The following is a 20990-nucleotide window of genomic DNA, read 5'->3' on the forward strand; positions in this document are numbered from 1 at the left end:
ATTTAATTTCTTACCTAAAATCAATTTCGTTTTCTTGGAACTGTAGTATATTTAATGTATTATTATTATGTTTAGTAGTGACACGATCGAAGTTAAGTGCAAATAATTGGAATGGTATATTGTGGGATTATCAGCAAGTCCGTTCTAGTTATTATGACGAAAAATACGTATTTTTAATAGTTTTAATTACAAGATTGTAACGTAAGGAAATATTAGCTCGAATATTAGTCATACCCACTGAAATTATAATATTGTGTTTTTAAATTTAAAACCATGTCACTAAGTATTTTTTTCACACGATAAATTTGTTGTTAGAATCGTATATTCACGTGCGTGCATTTCGTATTTTTTGCGTATTCTCGTAAAACGACGATTCGAAATCATAATATTACCTACATAATATCGAAAATAATCTATGGCGGTCGACGATCCAAATAAACGAATAGGTACGGATCCTAAACAGGTACAATTTTCATCAAATATTTTCGGTCAATCGATTTTCGTATCGTCATCCGACGATGGAACGGACTTAACGGCGGTTATGTATGGTAATAATAATAATGATAACAATAACATTACACAAACGGTAAGTTTGTCTGAACGCTCAGGTATACACCACCCGAAGCGGATTTGTGGCGTATACCCGTACGTACCGGAAAAATCGAATAGATAGAACTTCAAAAGTTTTCTTAAACTGTTCTGGATCTATAGATGTTCGGTTATTTTTGCCGACGCAGGGATAATAGTTATGATATGTACTATACATAATATACAGACATTTTTGTATTTATTTCTTGTATTCACCTCTATCGGCAGTATAATATCAGATGTGGCGCTGCGTTTAATAATTTTTGATATCCATAGCAATAAGTTATTATAAAAGTGTATAAAGGTACGCGTGCAAAATCAATAAACCTACGATATAATATCATATGTATAAGTATCATGTTCCGGTTTGTGTGTGTGTACATTTTATAATATGTATTTTACGTCTTCTTTGTGAACGGCGTAGAAATGTTTGATTTTACTTGAAAATGCAAAAACGATCATCAACAAAAATGAATGAGTGAACTTTTATGCAAAATATTATGTTAAGTGGAATCGGTGGTCTCAAGAGTTATTATTCAAATAATATGCTAAACACGATGATGGACAAAAATAGTTTTTACAAAAAATTATCATACGCAGTCCCGGTTTCTTGAAATTAAATTTAAACAGCCAATTTATGATAATAGTACACAGAAATTACCATGTACTCCCATTTTTCCTTCGACAATGCATAAATTTAAACTTTAGATTTTTAGAATCTTTAACTATATTTTAACAAAGTTAATTTTTTTACACTATTGAGAAATGTATTGTGATTTTTTTTCAGTAAATTTTACATATTGCGCATAATGTATTGATATTGAAATTGTAATCAGTTGTTTTTGAGTTTAACTTAGTATAGGTACTAAAAATAATAGACCGATGATAATAGAATAAGAAAATATAAGGCCTATAATGATTTTAAGTTGTTAAAAATTAATTATAATCAATAAACATTTTATAGTTGGCACAATTTGTTTAGTATAATAATATATTAGAAAGTACTAAATTCAATTTTACATATTATACTTAATAATTATGTAAAAACATTTATAAAAACTAATACAGTAATACCTACTATTATTAAATTCATTTCAATAACTCAGAAACTACTCGTTCATATTTTGAACTGAAAACATCAACATTTTTAAAAATGTTTTGTGCTGGGCGTTTTTCAATTGTACGTCTCATTTTGATATTTTACACCTTTTCAGTTTTCCGTTGCTTCAGGTAATCTAAAAATATTTAGCGTGTTCGTAATTAGTATTAGACCTAAGTAAACATATTTAAAATTAAAAAGATAAGAATTTATTGATAAAAATTTTAAAATAAAATTATATCCTCAACAATATTTTGCTAAAATGATTTCACTTAAAATCAATATTTATTTTAAGATAAATAAGTATTTTGAATTTTACTAATTGTAATGTTTTTGTTTTTTGTTTTTATTGTTATTAGTACTATATTATTTGAATAATGCTGATACTTTTTCCGATTATTTGACATACATATTACATATGTTTACTTATATGATTGTATATAAAAAAATTGTAGTCGAAAATGTATTTTAAGTGTTTTTTTTTTTATTATTCTAATGTTTTTTTTTCATTTTACATTTATAGTTGAATATTATTTAACTTTTAAGGACATTTTTTTATGTTTTTAGAGCACTTTCAAGAATTTTTTCTATACTTTTTTCTAGTGAACTTAAATTATTTTATCAATTGTTTTAATAACACAAACCTTTTTATTGTTAAAGGTGAAATGTTATGATAATATTGAATGTGCACAGTAAATATTCACCACGTCACCACCATTTTTTTATATTAACAAAAAATTAAAAAAGACGATAACAATACACACTTTTATTTGAATGTCATTATAATATTTCAATCTGTCTTCTGAAAAAAAACACGATTTTACAAGACGTTTTCATAGTAAGAAATACATTTTTTATCGCATTTTTTCAACATAAGAAATATGTGCATACTTTATGAAGTATACTTTTTTTTTTGCGTTTTTTTTAAATCATTAAAATCTTAGTCCTTATTATTAACGTATAAATTGTATGGTAACTATTACTGACCAATAAAACAATGCCACTTTATTACTTTAATATTATATTATAATATATATATTAGTACATTCAGTGTCTCCGGAACTAAATAATAATAATCATCATTATTATGGCGGAGTATCTGCAAAATTAAATTTTCTGTGGAATCTTCCCCTCATAGCCACACGTCAGGTCTAATGATATTTGCACACGAATTCGAATAAAATCTGTATTAATTAACATAGGTTTTATGTACCTTATTTTGCGGGATCCACCAACCATATATTATATAAATAATATAATATTATACGACCGACAACGTAGTTTGCAGACCAGCACTGTGCTCAACGTTGACAATTACGCGTGATAAAAAGTAAAATTATGACAACGTTACGTACCAATGGTTTTTTAAGCAAACTTACTTACCTATAGAAAATGATTCACCCAGCAAACTTAAAATAATGCAGTTATTCAAAATCTGATTTTTAGATTTTTAAATAAACCTATTAATTGTATTTTAAACTTCTCTACAAGTTTCCTATGAAGATTTATTTAACTTCTGTTTTTCAAATTCAACCTCTTTTTAAACAAAATATTATTTAACAAATAATTTTTCTAAAAATTTTGAAGGTTTAAAATCAAAATTTAAATTACCAGTTTTTGAATAATTTAACTTCATGTATTAAGAATTATAAAACGATTGACTCATGATAATAGACTATTGGAAAATATAGAATTCTTAAAACTTTAGTAATTTATATCAATCTATCTATCAATAATTAAAACTTATAACAATTTTCCAATTATAATAATTACTAGATCATAATTACACCCATTATATATATTTTTTAAACTATTATCTTCCATGTAAACATTTTAATAATTAAAAAATCATTCTTTTGAATTTTGAATTCGGTACATCAAAATATTTAAAATAAAATTATCTACTAAATAAGTTAAGATAAAAAGCTGGGTTTTTATTAAATAAACATAATTTTGTATCGCCATATAAATTTTTTAAGTAGTATATAAAATTTTAATAATTTTATAATAATATTCTCTTTAATGTTTAAATATATTTAAAAATCCCAAGTATCAAAATTGAATGAATTCATTATTAAATGAAAAAATGCGAGAGAGCATACTCGATGTATCACTTTGTATATTATACATAATATATTTTTATAAGTTTGACCTTATTTCCCGCTTTTTATTAACTTATTTAAGGTATCAAGTAGTGATGCAGGCGTTGCAACTGATGTTATTATTTTCATTTGTGCCATAAATCGGTAAATGTACAACTAACACAATGAAAAAATTTAATTTTCACGCGAATCGTTGAGTAAAATAATATTCAAACAGTCGAACAATTGCATCGCGAAAACCGCACATACTACAATAACGTTACTGATATAGATAGTACACCTATATATAATATAACATTAAAGTTTTTGTGATTTTACGAGACTCGAACAAAATTACAAATTCGAACAAAAGCACAATGATGATTATACAAGTTTACAATATATTGGTTTCAGTACAAACATATTACACTACATTATTATAGTTATCAATGTATAAAATCGTATTTCATATAATACTTGCAGAAAAATAAAATTCATTTACCGATATGATTCGGTGTTCTTGTACGGTGGTGTTTCGTAAGTTTCAATGGAGGCAACGAGTTATATATAGGACACATTTTCAATTTATTTAAAATATTGTTGTTTCTTTAGTTCGGTACGAAATTCAATAAGAATACCTTAGTTTCGTGTTTCTATAAAATATACTATAAATACAACAAAAAAAAATAAAAAATAAAAAATTGATCATTGTTTACAATATTCAAAACGAGTGTAAGCAAAGAGCATAATTACACAATCCAAACAGTCTCTCTTTTTTTCTTTAGTTTTTATTTATTCATGCGAATATAAAGTCTAATATAATACATTTACTTCGCATGTATATTGTCTGTTTTTATTAAAGTTACATTATGTGTTATAAGCTTTTTATTTGTACGTACCTACCTACATTTATTTTACCATTTTCATTAATGTTTCCTTAATTTTTTTAACGACTGCATTATACACGATACCTATATTTTTACAGAACATTTTTATTTTGAATTATTTTACTATAACCATTATCTTTGGTTAATTAATTTATTTCGGTGTATAAAAAACTTTTTAAAAAAACTGTAGTAATTAGTAAACTAAACTTGAGGTCGAGATTAACGGATTTAAATAATGAAAGAGCAACTTACAGATTTCCAAATAGCATCTACGTTTTACAGCTATCGATAATGATCACAAATGTTTGTCTTAAAATACAAGTTTTTATAGAAATAATTGTATACAACCAAAATTTCACCAGTAAAGTTTTTAACCAGTATAAAAGCATTTATGTCTGGGACTTCACTAAAATGCCAAATAGCGAGTATACAGTTTATAATTTCTAAAGAAATTATTATGACACACAAAAAGTTGACGTTTCTTTCTTCTAAATATTGTTTATGGCGTATAATAATGAAAAAAAAACATAATTTTCCTCTTTTGGTAAACTTACGAAATTTTTTTTTTTTTATCTTGTAAACAAGAATTAATAATTTTTCATGTGGTATTAAAATAAATCAACATTCTTAAATATATACGAATTATAGGAACAAGAAATATTATTTAATTTGTTAAGATCTTTCATTTTACCAACTATTATTTTTTTTAAATTAAACTCCAATAATAAAAATGTGAAATACCTATACACAAAAACCAGAAAATTTGATTTTCCGTCCACTATAATAGATAATAATTTTGTGGTTGTGTTAATCATTGTAATGAATATACTAGAAATTAAATTACTTTAAACGAAAAAATGTTTCTTAGTGAAGGGATTTAAGGAATTAGTATTTGTTTCTTAAAACAGGTAGTTTCTGTTAAAACTTATTAAACTATATTTTTTTATTTTATTATTATTATTATTATTTTATTGAATTAATTTTTGCTTAAAAATTATCTATTATTAATTATTATAATAGCATATCATACATTATTGCTTTTAACTTATTCAATACTGCGTACCGTAGAAGAATGCGAATAGGAGAACGTAAAAATGACGTAATGTGAACACCATAAAATAAGTTGTATATTTTAAAAATTTCATTGTATTCAAAAAATGCCTTTTTAAATATTTGCACAGTAAAAGTGTTAAATCCCAGTGGTTTTCTTTCAGAGTTTTAACAAAAAATCAAAACCAATTTTATCAAAAATTTGTGTTGCGTAAAATATATTCCTGTTTTCCGCTGTTTTTTCAATGATTAAGAGAATTTTTTAGTATTCTTCTCTTTGACTTCTTAGATTAAATTTATAACCAAAAACTACTTTCAATTTTAAAATTCAATCATTTTTGTTTTTTCATTCCAAAACGTGACCTAGCAGAAAAAAAACATCATTGTAAAAACCAATACTCATTCCTTTCAGGATTAAAAACAAAAGATTTAAGTTTAAATATTTTTGTTACGAAGACCTTTCTTTATCTTAAAATTATTACTTTATTAGTGCTGAAATCAACTGGTACTTATGCTCTTCTGCCTTCCTAAATAGTTAATTAATTATAGTTTTTACACAATATAATTTCCTTATTGTATCATTCATTGTGCCTGTTATTATAAATTTAGAAAAATCTAGATTACGAGATACGAGATTGATATTAAACTTATAATTTAAAAACTTATAAATAAAAAAAAAAAAACTAACTTGTCATTGAGGTCTGTTGGCACATATAATAATGAAAATAAATAAAATAAGAATAAAATACCTTGTAATATAATTTTAAGTCAAAGTCATAGTGTTCAAGTGTCAGACACCAGAGTTTTGTCGAGTGTCCATATTTCAATGGGCATTTTAACATCTACAGCATATGCGTATACGCAGAAAGGACCTCTGACTTTCAGAAAAAATAATATATATTTCTTTGAGTCTCTTTTTACTGTCTCATTTTATCAACTATTTTTTTATTTTTTTTTTCCAGACCGACGAAGAGCTCATTACAAACAAACGTAAATACTTGGCAGACGACCGGAGTGACTCAGGCAAGGATTTGAAAAAAGTAAGAATACCTCCATTGTAACAATATATCATTATAATATTTCTAATTTATATTTTATATTATTCGGGCTATATCGTTGACTACGATCGTATATCAACTATGTCAATATTATAATAAAATGGTTATTTTATAAAAGAAAAAACTTTTACCCACACTTATAATTCTGTTATAATATTATATGTTCAACCCATAATATTATTTTTTTTTTCGATTCGAAACCACATCAATACAAAATAAATAAGGCCCGATGTAAGAAAAAAAACTTTTTTTAATTCATATCAATTTTAGTACGTTAAGTTATTAACGGAAAATATTATCTATATTCCGAGTAGAAGGACATTTGAAGAGTCTTCTTTTAAAAATCGGTATCACGAGTATTACAGAATATTATTATTTCTAACGACACAGTAGATGGTGTAGTTTATTATTTTTTGATTTCATACTGTTGTGAAAAATATTATGTTTTCTTTACATTTTTCACTTGACTTAAAAGTAAAATACTCAGTAAGATTCAGTCTCTTGATTACTTTATTCGTCAGCATTTTATTTCTTTGAACGATTATTATATAAAAAATAGTATAGAATTTTAATCAGACAAACGTTAATGTCACGATTATTTGTATAATAAATGGAGTATTCATCATCCCATTTTGTATCAGTGCGATGCACAAAAGTAAACGATGAACTGACGAAATCTTAAACATGTTAAAACCAATATTATTATAGTAACAAATAATGTACTATTGTTTTTATATCTTTGCTTAATTATATATGTATACATTATACGTATAATAATGTATACAGGTACATAATAGATAATAAAATATACAACTGTTGTATCTAAGGTGAATTATAGTCGTTTTAAATGAAAGATTATACCGAAAGTATACCTTTTCTTTTTCCACCAAATTAAATAACGGCTGATATCTATTAACATCAAAAACCATTATTTTTTTTATTATTATTATTATTATCATTATTTAAGTCCATTACCGAATACCATATAAATTAAATTATACTATTGCATATTTTTTGTATTAATATCGATGACTGAAAAGATTACACCATCACTATATTCTAATAAAATAATTGGTAAATTATTAAGTATTAATTATTTGTATGATATCTATTTTATAACATATTATATTGACAAAATGTATTTTAAATCAACGTTTTATTATGTTTCCTATATGATACGCGTAAATAATAAAAAAATCCAAAATACTTTTCCTGACATATTGATAATATTGAACTACGTTATATGCTATTATTTCATTCATTTCAAAATTTCAAAATTTATTTGTATGGTATACATATACTCTATATACCTTACATGTATTTAGATTTTAGGTAAATGCGGATGTCGGCCGTTAAATCGTTTGACGGTGAGAAGAAATGGTATAATATTATGAAAAAGTGTTATGCCCGTTTTAGTTACATGCAGATAAACTTTGATTTTTGTTATTTTACTTTTCGTTGACAACATGTCAATATGTGTACACAATATATATTCAGTTGAATGCAAGTTAAATTGAAATTTAACCCCATCATGAAATGACTTACGCAATTTGTTGCGAACGTTATATGACATGACATTAATGCAGGGTCGTTCTCTGAGGGAAATCTCCTCCAAATGACAAGTTTTATACATAAATTAAATCATTTTAAAATGACAATGTATTATCTTGAAATGTAATTAAAGAAACACAGTTATTTTTGCGTTAGTATTTAACAGTTTATCATCATTCAGAAACCAATTCAATAAATTAACGATTCGTCGATTTCTATAATAATTAGGTGCAAATTATATTAATTGTTAATGATAAATTCTAACAGTCTTGGTTCAGTCAAATCATAAATTTGACAGTTTACGTTTGTGTGCACATTTTTAATGTATAATTTATCAAAATAATTTTTTCAAATACCTTAATAAAAGAATAATTAATTAACAGGATTTTGGATTAAATAATTATAGCAATCTTTTACTTTATGCATAAATTAATTTCGTATCAATTTACAAATTCTACCAATGTGATTTGAATTTCTACTTTATTAAACTCTATTTAATTTAACAAAACAATAAATCTATACGTTATGTACGTATTATAATATATTTGAGTAAGTAGATACCACGATTAAATTTGTTTTGTAAATTACTATAACCTGGACTTATAGCAAAATTATAACTAGACACAAAATTTTACAATTCTCTTGCTATAAATTTTAGCATTATAATTTTTATATTTATTAAGTTAATTCAGCGTGAAAACTCGTATGTTTACAATAAAAATATATGTGTACATGACCATATATTAAATGCCATATATATAATGCTATTCACTTTGTCTTTATTTCTCAAGTTACCGATGTTAAAAACAAGTACTTTATAACGAGGTAGTACAATAAAAAAATATCTAATTAAAAAAAATAGACCTTACTCCAGTGAAAATAGGTGAATTTGACTCATAGAAAAAAAAATGTACTACACCTCTTTCAAATATATAAAGGCATCAAAGCAAAAAAGTATTACAAGTATAATTTTACTTTAAAATGGTATTTTCGTAATTAGCATTAAGCTATTTTCGACGGACCCTTGAACTTTAATAACAAAGTGTATACTTGGATAGCACTTCAGTAAATTTTAATGGTATTTTTAAATAAAAAAAAAGTCTGTTCCAATATCATTTAATACATTTAAAACTTGGATTTTATAATGGCCCGAATTATCTGAGTTTAAGTTTAAACAATAAGTTATTATTTATTCACATTAATTTGTTAACATAATTTTTTTTTAATTTTGATTTTTAGCAATTGTAATGCTTTTATATGTTTTAGGATTTAATCTTAATTTTTAATAAAATAAAACGCATTGGGATATTACATATACATATAATATCTACTAATTATGTGTTTTTGTTTGCACATAGATGTAATAAATAACAGCGTATTATATATTTTTATAAATACTATGGTAAATAATTTTTCACCATTAAGAATAATACTGTTTAAAAATCATCATGTTTTTTTTAACAAAAAATAACATTTTATTACTTATTTAATATTACATCTAATGTTCTAATTTTAAAATATTTCAAAAATATTATTTTTGGTTATATGAATTGTAATTTATAATATTTGTTGTTTTAAATTAAATGCGTAAGTGGTAATTTGAATTTCGTAGCTTTTACTTCATCTACTTTACTTATTACTTAATATGCACTAACTTACTTTATTACCAGTTCACTAAGATAAAAAATAAAAATGACTTTATAAAACTGTATAGTTACATTTCTAGTGAGAAAAATATAAACATTTTTATCAATTATACTCATAACAAGTCTATAATGTACATTTTTTAATATTTTGTAGTCCCTATTGTAACTACATTTTAAGAGTTTTCATGATTTCACTCCTATGTCACATGCATACATTTCTTCTTGTTAACATACTTATATTATAGTTGTTCAACGTTATGATTATACGGACAATATTGTTTTTTATTTGTTATTCACAGCTCTTCCGTATAACGGTTTTATCATTTACTATCAAAGAAAAATAATAATGATATGAGAGAACCTCCCTCATCCTTTGGAAAACATTTACCAAGAACATCATCGATGCAATGTACAGCGATAAAAATCTTTTTTTTTCTTAAAGTTTTTGTTCATTTTCTCTCCGATATTTTAAACTAATTAACTGTCTTGATTGCCTTTAAACACAGCAATACAATTTCTAATAAACTTTTCAGCATAACAAAAAACAAACAATCAAATATATCTAAATGATAAAGATTTACATTAACCGTTCTTAAACTTCTTCTATAATATTTTTAAACTTTCTATAATAGTAGGAGTATTGTTTCTGAAAATAGATTTTTTGCAAAACATTTATTTTATAATTTATATTTTACACGGATACTTTGTTTTATTTTTTTTTTTTTTTTTTTTGATATTACCACTGCTCGATGAATACATTATGAAAATTAACATTTATTGATACAATTTCATAATTAATTTGAACTTTTTCGGTCTACGTTTTGTTATTCCCTTGCCTAATAGTTCGTTATTCAATTTATAACAAAGATCCAAATCACGAAAATTAGAGCTAGTGATTATTGGTAATCTACTATTTAAAAGCATAATTTTTAATAACAAAATGCATGCATACAAACAATAACTGGAAAATATAATTATACACGATTGTACTTTTACGATGTTTTATTATAGTTGACAATATAACAATTTTCAACATTGAAAAAATGAATAATTAAAACGTTTATACAAAATTGAAATGTTTTTCTTAAACATTTACCCTACTTACATGTAACTATATCATATTAAAAAGTCAAGGAAAACAATTTATCGTAGAAAACGGTTTTAGTGTTTTTGATGTCAAAAACATGATGTCATTTTACGTAAAATGGATTGCTTAGAACTTCTCAATAGTCCGTCAACATATGTGTTTTATCACCACTTCGCATTTTGTTTTTATTCCATTAAGAACTGAAGAACCAATAAATCATTTTTATCAGATATAATATAACACTTATATTAAAGGTACATTGTAATAAATCATAATCATTTTTCACGTGATTGGACAGTGAACACTGGACATACCCTAAAATTGTGACATTTTCATTTCTCTAGAATCGCTTCATAACACTGTAAACTTTACAGTGTAAAGTAATTGAAAAAAATTATTAAAAAAATAGTAATGAACTTTCAAATCTAAAACCCTTTGCTTGATGATACAATGCTGATAAATAGCTAAGATTGAATTCAAAATGTTTGCATCCACTCAAAACAAAGCTTGCGAAATAAATTGTGAACCATTTACAATGTAATTATATTTTTTTTAATGACGTGCTCTTTTAAACAGTATTGTAAATAAATGCCACTGGCATCTAATTCTATTTTAAATTATTTTTTTAGCGTACATGTTGATTGATAATTAAGTTAATCAAAATTACTTAAAATCCCTGATTTAAAGACTTAAGTTAACATTAAAATCATTGTATTTAGTTAAAATAAAAACTCGCTCATTTGGTATTAAGTTGTCCGTTATGATAAAGGGTTCATTAAAATATTTTAATTTAATTTAATTTAAATTTACATTTTAAAAATAAAATCAATTTTGGTATAGATTTCTATTAATTATTAATCAAGCGTTGATCTGTTATTTTTTTCACATTTTTCTTAAAAAAAAAAAAATATTTAAGTTAGAAAAAGTGTTGTAAAAGAATAAACGTATCTTTATAGCTTAATGTTATCCTCTTTTCGACTATTAGAATTTATATGATATGATAAAAAATCAAATCACTTAGAATATCTGAAATATTAGGATTATTATAATGTATATGATATATAACGATAATGGGCTTAAGTTGTGCTATCGTAACGTATTAATAAAAATTTCAACAACTCCATTGAAACGTTCTTATAAATATTAAGTAAGAAGCTTTTTGACAGCTTTTTTTCCATTAATTGACCTAAAAAGGTCAGCATCTAAGATTTTAAACAATACCCTCGCACGTATACTCTACTTATCATCTTAAATCTCACAAGGATTAAAATGCTGAAGAAAATTTCTAAAAATTTTGCAGAAGGTTTGGTGAATGTTTTGATTTTTTTTTTTTTTTCATGAACGGCTATAATTATCTTTTATATTCTTAAAATATTATCTACTATTATTATTATTTATCTTTTACAATGTATAATATTTGTAATAAATTGTATAATTATTTCTGATGATTTGTAGTTGATGAATTAACAAGTTTTGTTTATCATACTCATACTGTAATTTAGTTAATTATCTGAAGTAAACCTTTGATTTATTCTATCGCCTACATTGTTGCAAAAGAAAAAATAATTTAATATTAATTATCTAGGGAATAAAAATCTTAAGTAGATACAATTAGAATCTATATACATCCGTGTTCTTTATTGATACTTAATTACTACAACGTTTTCTGTGATTTAAATAAATAAATAAATTTAAAATAAAATCAAAAACATTTATTATAGTAAAATATTTCTCATTCTGCTATAAATCTAAACCTTACGTAAAAATTGTATCATTATTTTTAAAATTAATGTATTATCTATCAATCCATGGCCATTATATAAATATATAACTATTTAAGAACACATTTCACGAATGTACGATGGATAAGTTTCACTGCGAATGTAATAAATAAGATTATATTTTTATTTTACGTATGAAAATTGACCAACTAATTTCCATTAGAATTATCGAGGGAAAATATTTAAAAAAAAAAACATTAATACAGTATAAAAAGTTTATTATTTAGTACAAAATATAATCAATAATACTTTTACAATGCAGTTTACTGGTTAAGTCCAAAAACTTTTTAGTAAAAAATGAAAAATAAAAGATAATAATTTTGGGTCAAAATAATAATTTATTTTTACTATATAAATATGTTTTGCTTATTTATTTATTTAAGATAAAAATATCACAAAAAACAAATTCCAAAACAATAAGAACTATGAAATGCTCTTTGAGTTTTAAACTACACTAACAATTAAATTATCTCTAATGCTGTCATATTTTCTACAATTTTGACTTGAGTTCTATATCTCTTGTTAGTTAAAAGTTATAATTCTAGAAATCCTAACATAACTCCACACCTAACTTCATAATATACAACTAAGTAACTTACTTTTATATTAAAAAAATATTAAATAATCACTTTTAACATACTATTTTTTCAAAGTTATTAAATCTGGTAGATAGAAAAAAATCTTTTTTTTTATTTAAAATAACGTTGAAGCCAAAATTTATTTTATTTATTCAACCATAAATTATCTTATAGTCGTCTGTTTAGTGTGTTAATATTTCTTGACTGGAATTTAAATTTAAATTGTTGTATGAAAAACGCTCAACGAACAATGCATGTAAACATATCATAGATTTAAAAAATAAACTTCTTACCGATCAAGAAGACCCGGTGGTGAATAAAATGATTTTTGCACGTGAGGTATTTATGAATTACTAGTTTTCTAGTTTTGAATCACTCGGACGCTCTTGGTTGAAATAGGGGATCAACGTGCGGAGGGCGGAAACGGCATACAAATTCTTTTGCTCCATTTACCGTGTAGGAACAATAAAAACGATAACTGAACACTTTATTGCTTGCCAGCTCTAAATAGTACGCTACTCAGGTTTCTTTTTTAAGAAAAAAAATCCCACAATAGTCACGTAAAAACCATATTTTATTGACATTATTACAATATACTCTTTATATACGGCTATAATACTGTACCTATGTTATATTTTATGCCAATGTGAAATTTACTTCCTCGTACCGTCAGTCATCCATCGACCTGCAGTATCTTCAGTTGGTCTTTTTTTATTTTGCAACTCATCGCTCAACTTTATTTTATTAACAGCGTAAAATCAGTCTTCACAATAAATTTATACAAACGAATCTTAATGGCATTTAATAGTCAAATTGACTGACTGCGGGTACACATATGTCATTATATATTATCTGACATACCTAAGTAAAAAAAGAGTATCAGTTGGAAGAATATAATATTTTTAGGCGATTGAAGAATATATAGCACAATTTGTATTACCTTAACAACTGAAAACAGTAGGTATTCGTTCTCACAATGGGTTTTAAATTAAAATCTAAACGTGAACGATTTAAAAGAAATACACAACCTTGTAAATAATGCCAAATCTGTTCTTGAATCAATAAAATAGTTGCAATTGTTTTAAAAAAAAAAAGTGAAAAAATGTATACCCAAATGTATTTCTAATGTATAATTATCGTTTAAATTTTAAATTAAATACTATAGTATATGGTATATCCGTAAATCTTTTAACGTAATTTTATCCAAAACATTATCAACTTTCAATTTGATACAAGTATTTTATTTTTGCTATTACACATAGAACCATTAATAGTTTATTTGCGTGCTTGAAATATATGTTTTAATATGTGCGTATATATAATATTCTAAATTCGTAATCATGAAACAACTAACAACAGTAATAATGACTTAAAAACTTGTAAAATGTCAGTGTAATTATTTAAAAAGTCGTTTTCTTATAATGTAACTTAACTGCACATACGCGCACACATACACAATACACATAAAACTATGTAATTGGACATTTATGGGATATTGGGATATGGAAATAAGCAGTTAAAATAAAAATATTTATGATATTATAGAGCCCGCCAAGGCATAACATGATATAAGATATAAATATTATTCAATATTATACGTACCTAACCATCAACCAACTATGTAAAATATTAATTATACATTGTAATTTATTCCGTCATTTCACTGCATAACTTTTTATTTTTTTTTTTTTTTCATTATTTATTAATTTTTATCTTATATTACCTTCCCCTCTACAAAAATATGGATGAATTATTAAAAGAATAATTCGTTGTCAATCAATGTCCACTCCGACTGTCCACCCTATTGTCTACAAATATAAGTATACAATTCTTGGCATATTCATGTATAATAGGTATAACCGTCATTATATTTCTTGTATTCTACCGAAAACCTAAGATAAGGGACATTTTCAAGTACAATTTATTTTAAATAAATTGTATTACCTATTTTATATTTTTAAATATTAAATAAAATTATATTTTGTTTTACACTATATAGTATGCACCTATCAATAACTATTAATAAATTAAAACAGTTATAATTTTTTTTCCCCGTGTTAAAATAATTATTCTTCCATACACAGAATTTTTAAACATGATTTAATTGAACAAATTACAAGTCAATTTGGTATAATAATTTCATAAATTATTGTATAGAAATATTGTCAATAATTTTTATTTTTAGTTATTTGTTTTAAATTGATTTACTTTACCACTTTAAATACAACTTTGTATTTAATATTTAAAATACATATTTCAGATTATACGTTTGATATGATCTGTTTAAAATACTATACTTAAAATATATTTTAATATCATCACATGAATAACACAACCAAACGTAATTTATGATAGGCCAATCGAGAATATAGAGGACAGAAACTTTTAAGTATCTTACAGTTGGACTGAACAAAACCAATGAAAGCGCAGGCCTAAAATCGAAGAAGATTAGGACCCGTATTTACTTCATCTATTTAAATACATAATGGAATGTTGAAAGTTTGAGATCATTTTCAATTCAAAAACAAGAATCTAAGTTTCAAGAAAAACATTTGCTTGCAAATAATTTTAAAAAAAATTAACTGGTATTTAAAAGTAAAATATCATGGAAAATGTTTTGACTCAAAAATAATATAGTAACTAACAATAAATACAAATAAAATTAAATAATTATAGCTAAGATAGACAATGGTGAAAAAACGTGATAATTGTGACATAGGGTCATAGGGACGAAACTTGACCTATATAATTATGGATAAAAAAAATTCATTCTACTCACTACTACTACAACTACGTATAATCGAGCACTTTATCGCAATAAAGACTAACACCTAACTATTGCTTTATGACTGCATACTACTTAAATCTCCCAAAACCATATATTTTATAGGACAGGTTAGTCGATATTTTGAATTTTAAATTATATTTCTTAATAAGGAGGTATACAAAAAGGAAAAATGGCAGAGATAATATTTTATACTTATAATGTGTCCATGTTTTCTAAACAATTTCCATACGAATCAAATATGTATAACATTATTTAAAAAAAAAAAATAAAAATAATTCATCACATCAACGAAATATTTCGAACGTAAGGTTTAATAGCATGAACCTAGATTATACGAGTTTGTTATCGCTTTCACATTATACAAACAGTACCTTCGTCAGCATTAGCATTAGGTACCAGTGAATAGTCCACGGGGAAATAAACCACAACTCTTTTCTTTATTTAATGAATAACCAACTCCACAAGAGCTATTAAAACTTCTTGAATGTATACCGAGATAACAATAGACATTATTATATTAGTATACGCTTAACGAATTCACTAAGCTCTTTTGAAAGTTAATTTAAATGTTTATTTTTATTATTTTTTTGCGATTGGTCGGAAGTTCTTTGTCTTGTATAATATTTTTGTGTGCGTATATAATATTAGAACCATTGGACATACAGCTTTTATTTATTAAATGCGCTCCTAAACTCGTAAAATATACCATCGTATAAACGTATGACATATTCTTCGAATCGATCGATTTCCTTCGCAAAAACGTAACATAGCTCTATAGGTGCGCTTAAAAAATACTGACATCACGATATTGAAAAAAAAAATAAGCACAATTCAAGGTGGTTCGTGTTTTGATTTTTTTTTATTATTTTATTTATAAAACCGTATCATACTATAAAAATATAATATAGAATAACTTACCATTTCTTTTATTAATTTACAATGCATTTTAAATATTATGTAATATTATTTTATCATACTTTCTTAAGGACCATATTATTACATAATTATACATTAAAAACTTTTGTACAGTTTTGATTTATCTCATGTGTTATACACGAGTACACGACTAAATATTTCCGAGTAGAAAAAATAAGAAACAAACAATATATTATAATTATTATTGTCTATTCTTTTTTTTAATAATCAACATAAATATTGACAGTTTATTTTATATTATCTAAGCCCTCTAAGAATAAGTATTAAACTAAAATCGAAAATAATATTCCACAGTATCTCCACTACACGTGTATATTATAATATTTTCAATTTCATACTATATATAGTTCCGGGGTTATTTATTTTCATAACATTACTTTTTTTCCTCCGACAAAGTGTAGGTACCTACATAATAAGATAGGAAGGTACTTCCCTTTTAAAAACGCTGACACTGCACGTAGACGGGAATTAAATATAGATGGTTCGCGATCACAAACTATGTATAGAAAAGTAGGTATCTACAAAAATCCAATGATGAAATGAAAATGTATAACCATTTAGCCATAATATTTATAGCATACACCGTAATATTATTTTGTGTCATATAATATTATGTTTGTACAGTATTCGAAACGATTTTAAGCCTATTGAAAAATACGTCACGCGTAAAAAATAAAGGCTAAAAAAATGACCTTTTAAATGATTAATATAAAAATAAGAGTAGGTTGTAGGAATTTACGTGGCGGCGAAATCTAATTATATATGGTATTGAGTTTGTATAAAAATTTTAGTCATAATTTTCAGTCTTTTAACGTAACCTTTTTTTATGCAAATAATAAACGAAAAAAAACGAATATTTTAGGTACATATTTAAACGTTTAAATATATTATGAACTCTAAACATTTGTCTTAGCAATACAAACATTATAAACAAAAGAAAAAAATTATTAAAACTTTTAAAGTGAATAAAATATGAATTTAATCATTTAAAAAGGTATCTACATATTGTATACTTATTGTATAAAATATTTGGTTCCATCAAGTTGATAAATTCATACAACGAAGTTAAATAAATATTTTAAAGAACCATACATACTAAATATAGTATAATATAATATAATATTATGTGTATTTATTTTAGATTATCATCATTGTCTCACTGTTTGTGTGCAATGATGAAATTTAAATATGAAAAACTTTTTAAATATCCTTAATATTCTTATTTACCCACAACAGGAAAATCTTCAATAAACGAGAAAAGATTTTCAATATTTAACTAAAGTTTTTATATTTATCCAACACTGAATATAATATCATGATATTATTAATATGCGACGTGAATATTTTTCGTGGTTTTTCAGGCCAAGTTGGAAACTAAAGCACTGAAAGCAAAACGTCCCGGATTTACCGATGAAAGATACAACGAGACATCGTACTATATTGAAAACGGTAAAAATACAAAACAATAATAATATACCGAATCCATATTTTTTTTTCTAATAATATATTTAATTAAAATCTTATTTTTTAAATTTATTATGTATATATTTAAAAACCATACTCTCAAATACTTAAATTTGTTTGCATTTTAAGGAGTAAACTATAGCAATATACAAACGACTATTTTTCAAATTGGAACGCTGCTCTTATTATTGTAAAATCTGAAGATGATATTATATTTGTATATATAAATCAAAATCCAAACGATAAGTTTCTAAATTATTTAAATTTGTGTTCTAAGAATTATACTCTATGAAAACTGCAAAGTTGAACGATATAGTGATAACAATAATTCAAAAATTATAATTATTTATATTACTATATTACAATAATTGTAATTAATAAAAATTGTCGAAGTATAAATAGTATTAAACTGAATATTACATATATTTTACATTTTATTTATAACCATTATCCTTAGACCAAAGTATCTAAGGTTCAACAACTCAGAAACTACTCACTTAAATTCTTTTTTAAACACATCAAAATTTTCAAAAAAAAATCAATCATTTAATAATTCACAGTTGAAGATGGTTTACATTTGAAAATATTAATTTTATATGTCTACACTCCTTAAATGGTGGGTAAAGATGGCAGTAAATTAAAAAAATTATCTGAAAATATGGTCTTTAAGTATGCTGAAAATACTAAAAAAATATTAAATCATAATTGACATGAGGCATCGTCTGTAGGAAAGTCGAAAATGATATTGAAAAAACATATACGGTATACTCACATTATTTCGTTCTCGTTTAGGTTTAAGAAAAGTTTATCCGTACTATTTTACATTCACTACATTCACCAAAGGCAGATGGGTAAATCAAAATATACTGGACGTGTTCGCCAGGGAGTTCAGAGCACATCCAGCTGAAGAATACGTGAGTACCTACCTACTTGTATATATGTATATTATATTTTATTTACTATCGCTTATTTCATGTACAGCACATTTTACAGCAAATTGTTTTCGCAAAAGTTATCACCGTCTAAATTTCGTATAAATTTAAGCAATGACAAATAGTTATTTTCTCAACGCAAATCGTTAAATTTTTTTCAAAAAATAAAAATAAAAAACCTTAAATAATTTAACATGTGCCGGTTTTTAGATCAAAAATGTAGGATCTTTAAAAACAATAATAAATAACCAATCCTTAATTATCAAATAAATCATTTGAATAGAAGGATGCTGTGATAATTCATAGACATAATATCGTCGAATTGAATCAGTAATAAATAATTATCATACACAACATAATTTAATTGTGTCTATAATATTATCTAAAAAATAATTAACATGATAATTAATGTCCAAAAAGGTGTGGCACTCTATATTTATCTTTCCTGTTCTTTTATATTCAGGTACGAGTATTTTACTGATTAAATGGTTAGTAAATAGCCTCTAGGATTATTGCTTGATCGACAAAAAAAAACCTTAAAATAACATTGTATTTTCTGGTACACCGACAAAATATCATCGGTAAAATGTCGCGTGACCAAAATATTGCAAAAAACATGTCGTGAAACCAATATATCGAAAAAAATAATGTCGCCGTAAATTATTATCGCATCTGTTAAATCCAAATACACCAATAATTAAAATAAACAAGACAGTCAGTTGGGCTGGACGAGTAAAAAAAGCAGTAGTAGATTATCATAATCGAGAATTTGAAAATCATCTTCAAGGTATTTCTTTAATTTTTTTTTTCAATACTTATATCAATTTTATTGAATTATACATATTTTTTTTTAATCTTTATTTGATTATTATAATTTATACTAGTGTGATCCGTTCACATGCCTTTTGTACACCCGTAGTTATTTCAAATGTGAATTAACTAAACCGTTTTAAATAAACCGAACTGATTAAACCGAATTAACAGCCGTTTACATGCATTTAACTCCGGGAATCAACTAATTCGAATTGAGTTAAATCAGTTTTAGCTGTGTATGTAAACGTAGTAAATATTATTTATTTCTAACTAAATTACTGCTATATTTCATACTGGCGATTTGTGTGCTGGCGATATTTATTCCGTGCGATACTTTGGTCACGCGATTTTTTACTGACGATATTTTGTCGGTGATTCGCAATTTTTTCACAAAAATATACAAGACTTGCATGATATTGCCTATTATATACCCATGTAATGGGTACAAAATTTATCATTTCATATTATTTAAACATTTTAATATTGATTTTTTCATTCGCAGGAACGTTGCATTAAATCCGGTTCGTTGACCGTAAATTATCAAAAAGTGGACACGCAATACAAGTTGAAACACAACGATCTACTGGCTAACGTGGTGCACAGGTAAGATACATTTTGTGATACATCCTTCAGCGTGCATACGACAAATAT

The 20990-nt window shown here is 24.8% G+C and overlaps 1 protein-coding gene across 3 annotated transcripts in view; it reads left to right on the forward strand.

Annotated features, from left to right (window-relative positions):
- LOC112603744 (RNA pseudouridylate synthase domain-containing protein 2-like) overlaps window positions 1-20990 on the forward strand; it is a 397666-nt gene that overhangs the window by 359207 nt on the left and 17469 nt on the right. For all 3 annotated transcript variants that reach the window (XM_025352469.1, XM_025352470.1, XM_025352471.1), the window contains 4 exons: window positions 6668-6745; window positions 18492-18579; window positions 19387-19508; window positions 20842-20942. In XM_025352469.1, coding sequence (XP_025208254.1) covers window positions 6668-6745; window positions 18492-18579; window positions 19387-19508; window positions 20842-20942 — 389 coding nt within the window. The remainder of the gene's footprint in view (window positions 1-6667; window positions 6746-18491; window positions 18580-19386; window positions 19509-20841; window positions 20943-20990) is intronic.

This window comes from Melanaphis sacchari, unplaced genomic scaffold, assembly GCF_002803265.2.
Source record: "Melanaphis sacchari strain LSU unplaced genomic scaffold, SCAv2.0 Contig110_pilon_pilon, whole genome shotgun sequence".
NCBI lineage: Eukaryota > Metazoa > Arthropoda > Insecta > Hemiptera > Aphididae > Melanaphis > Melanaphis sacchari.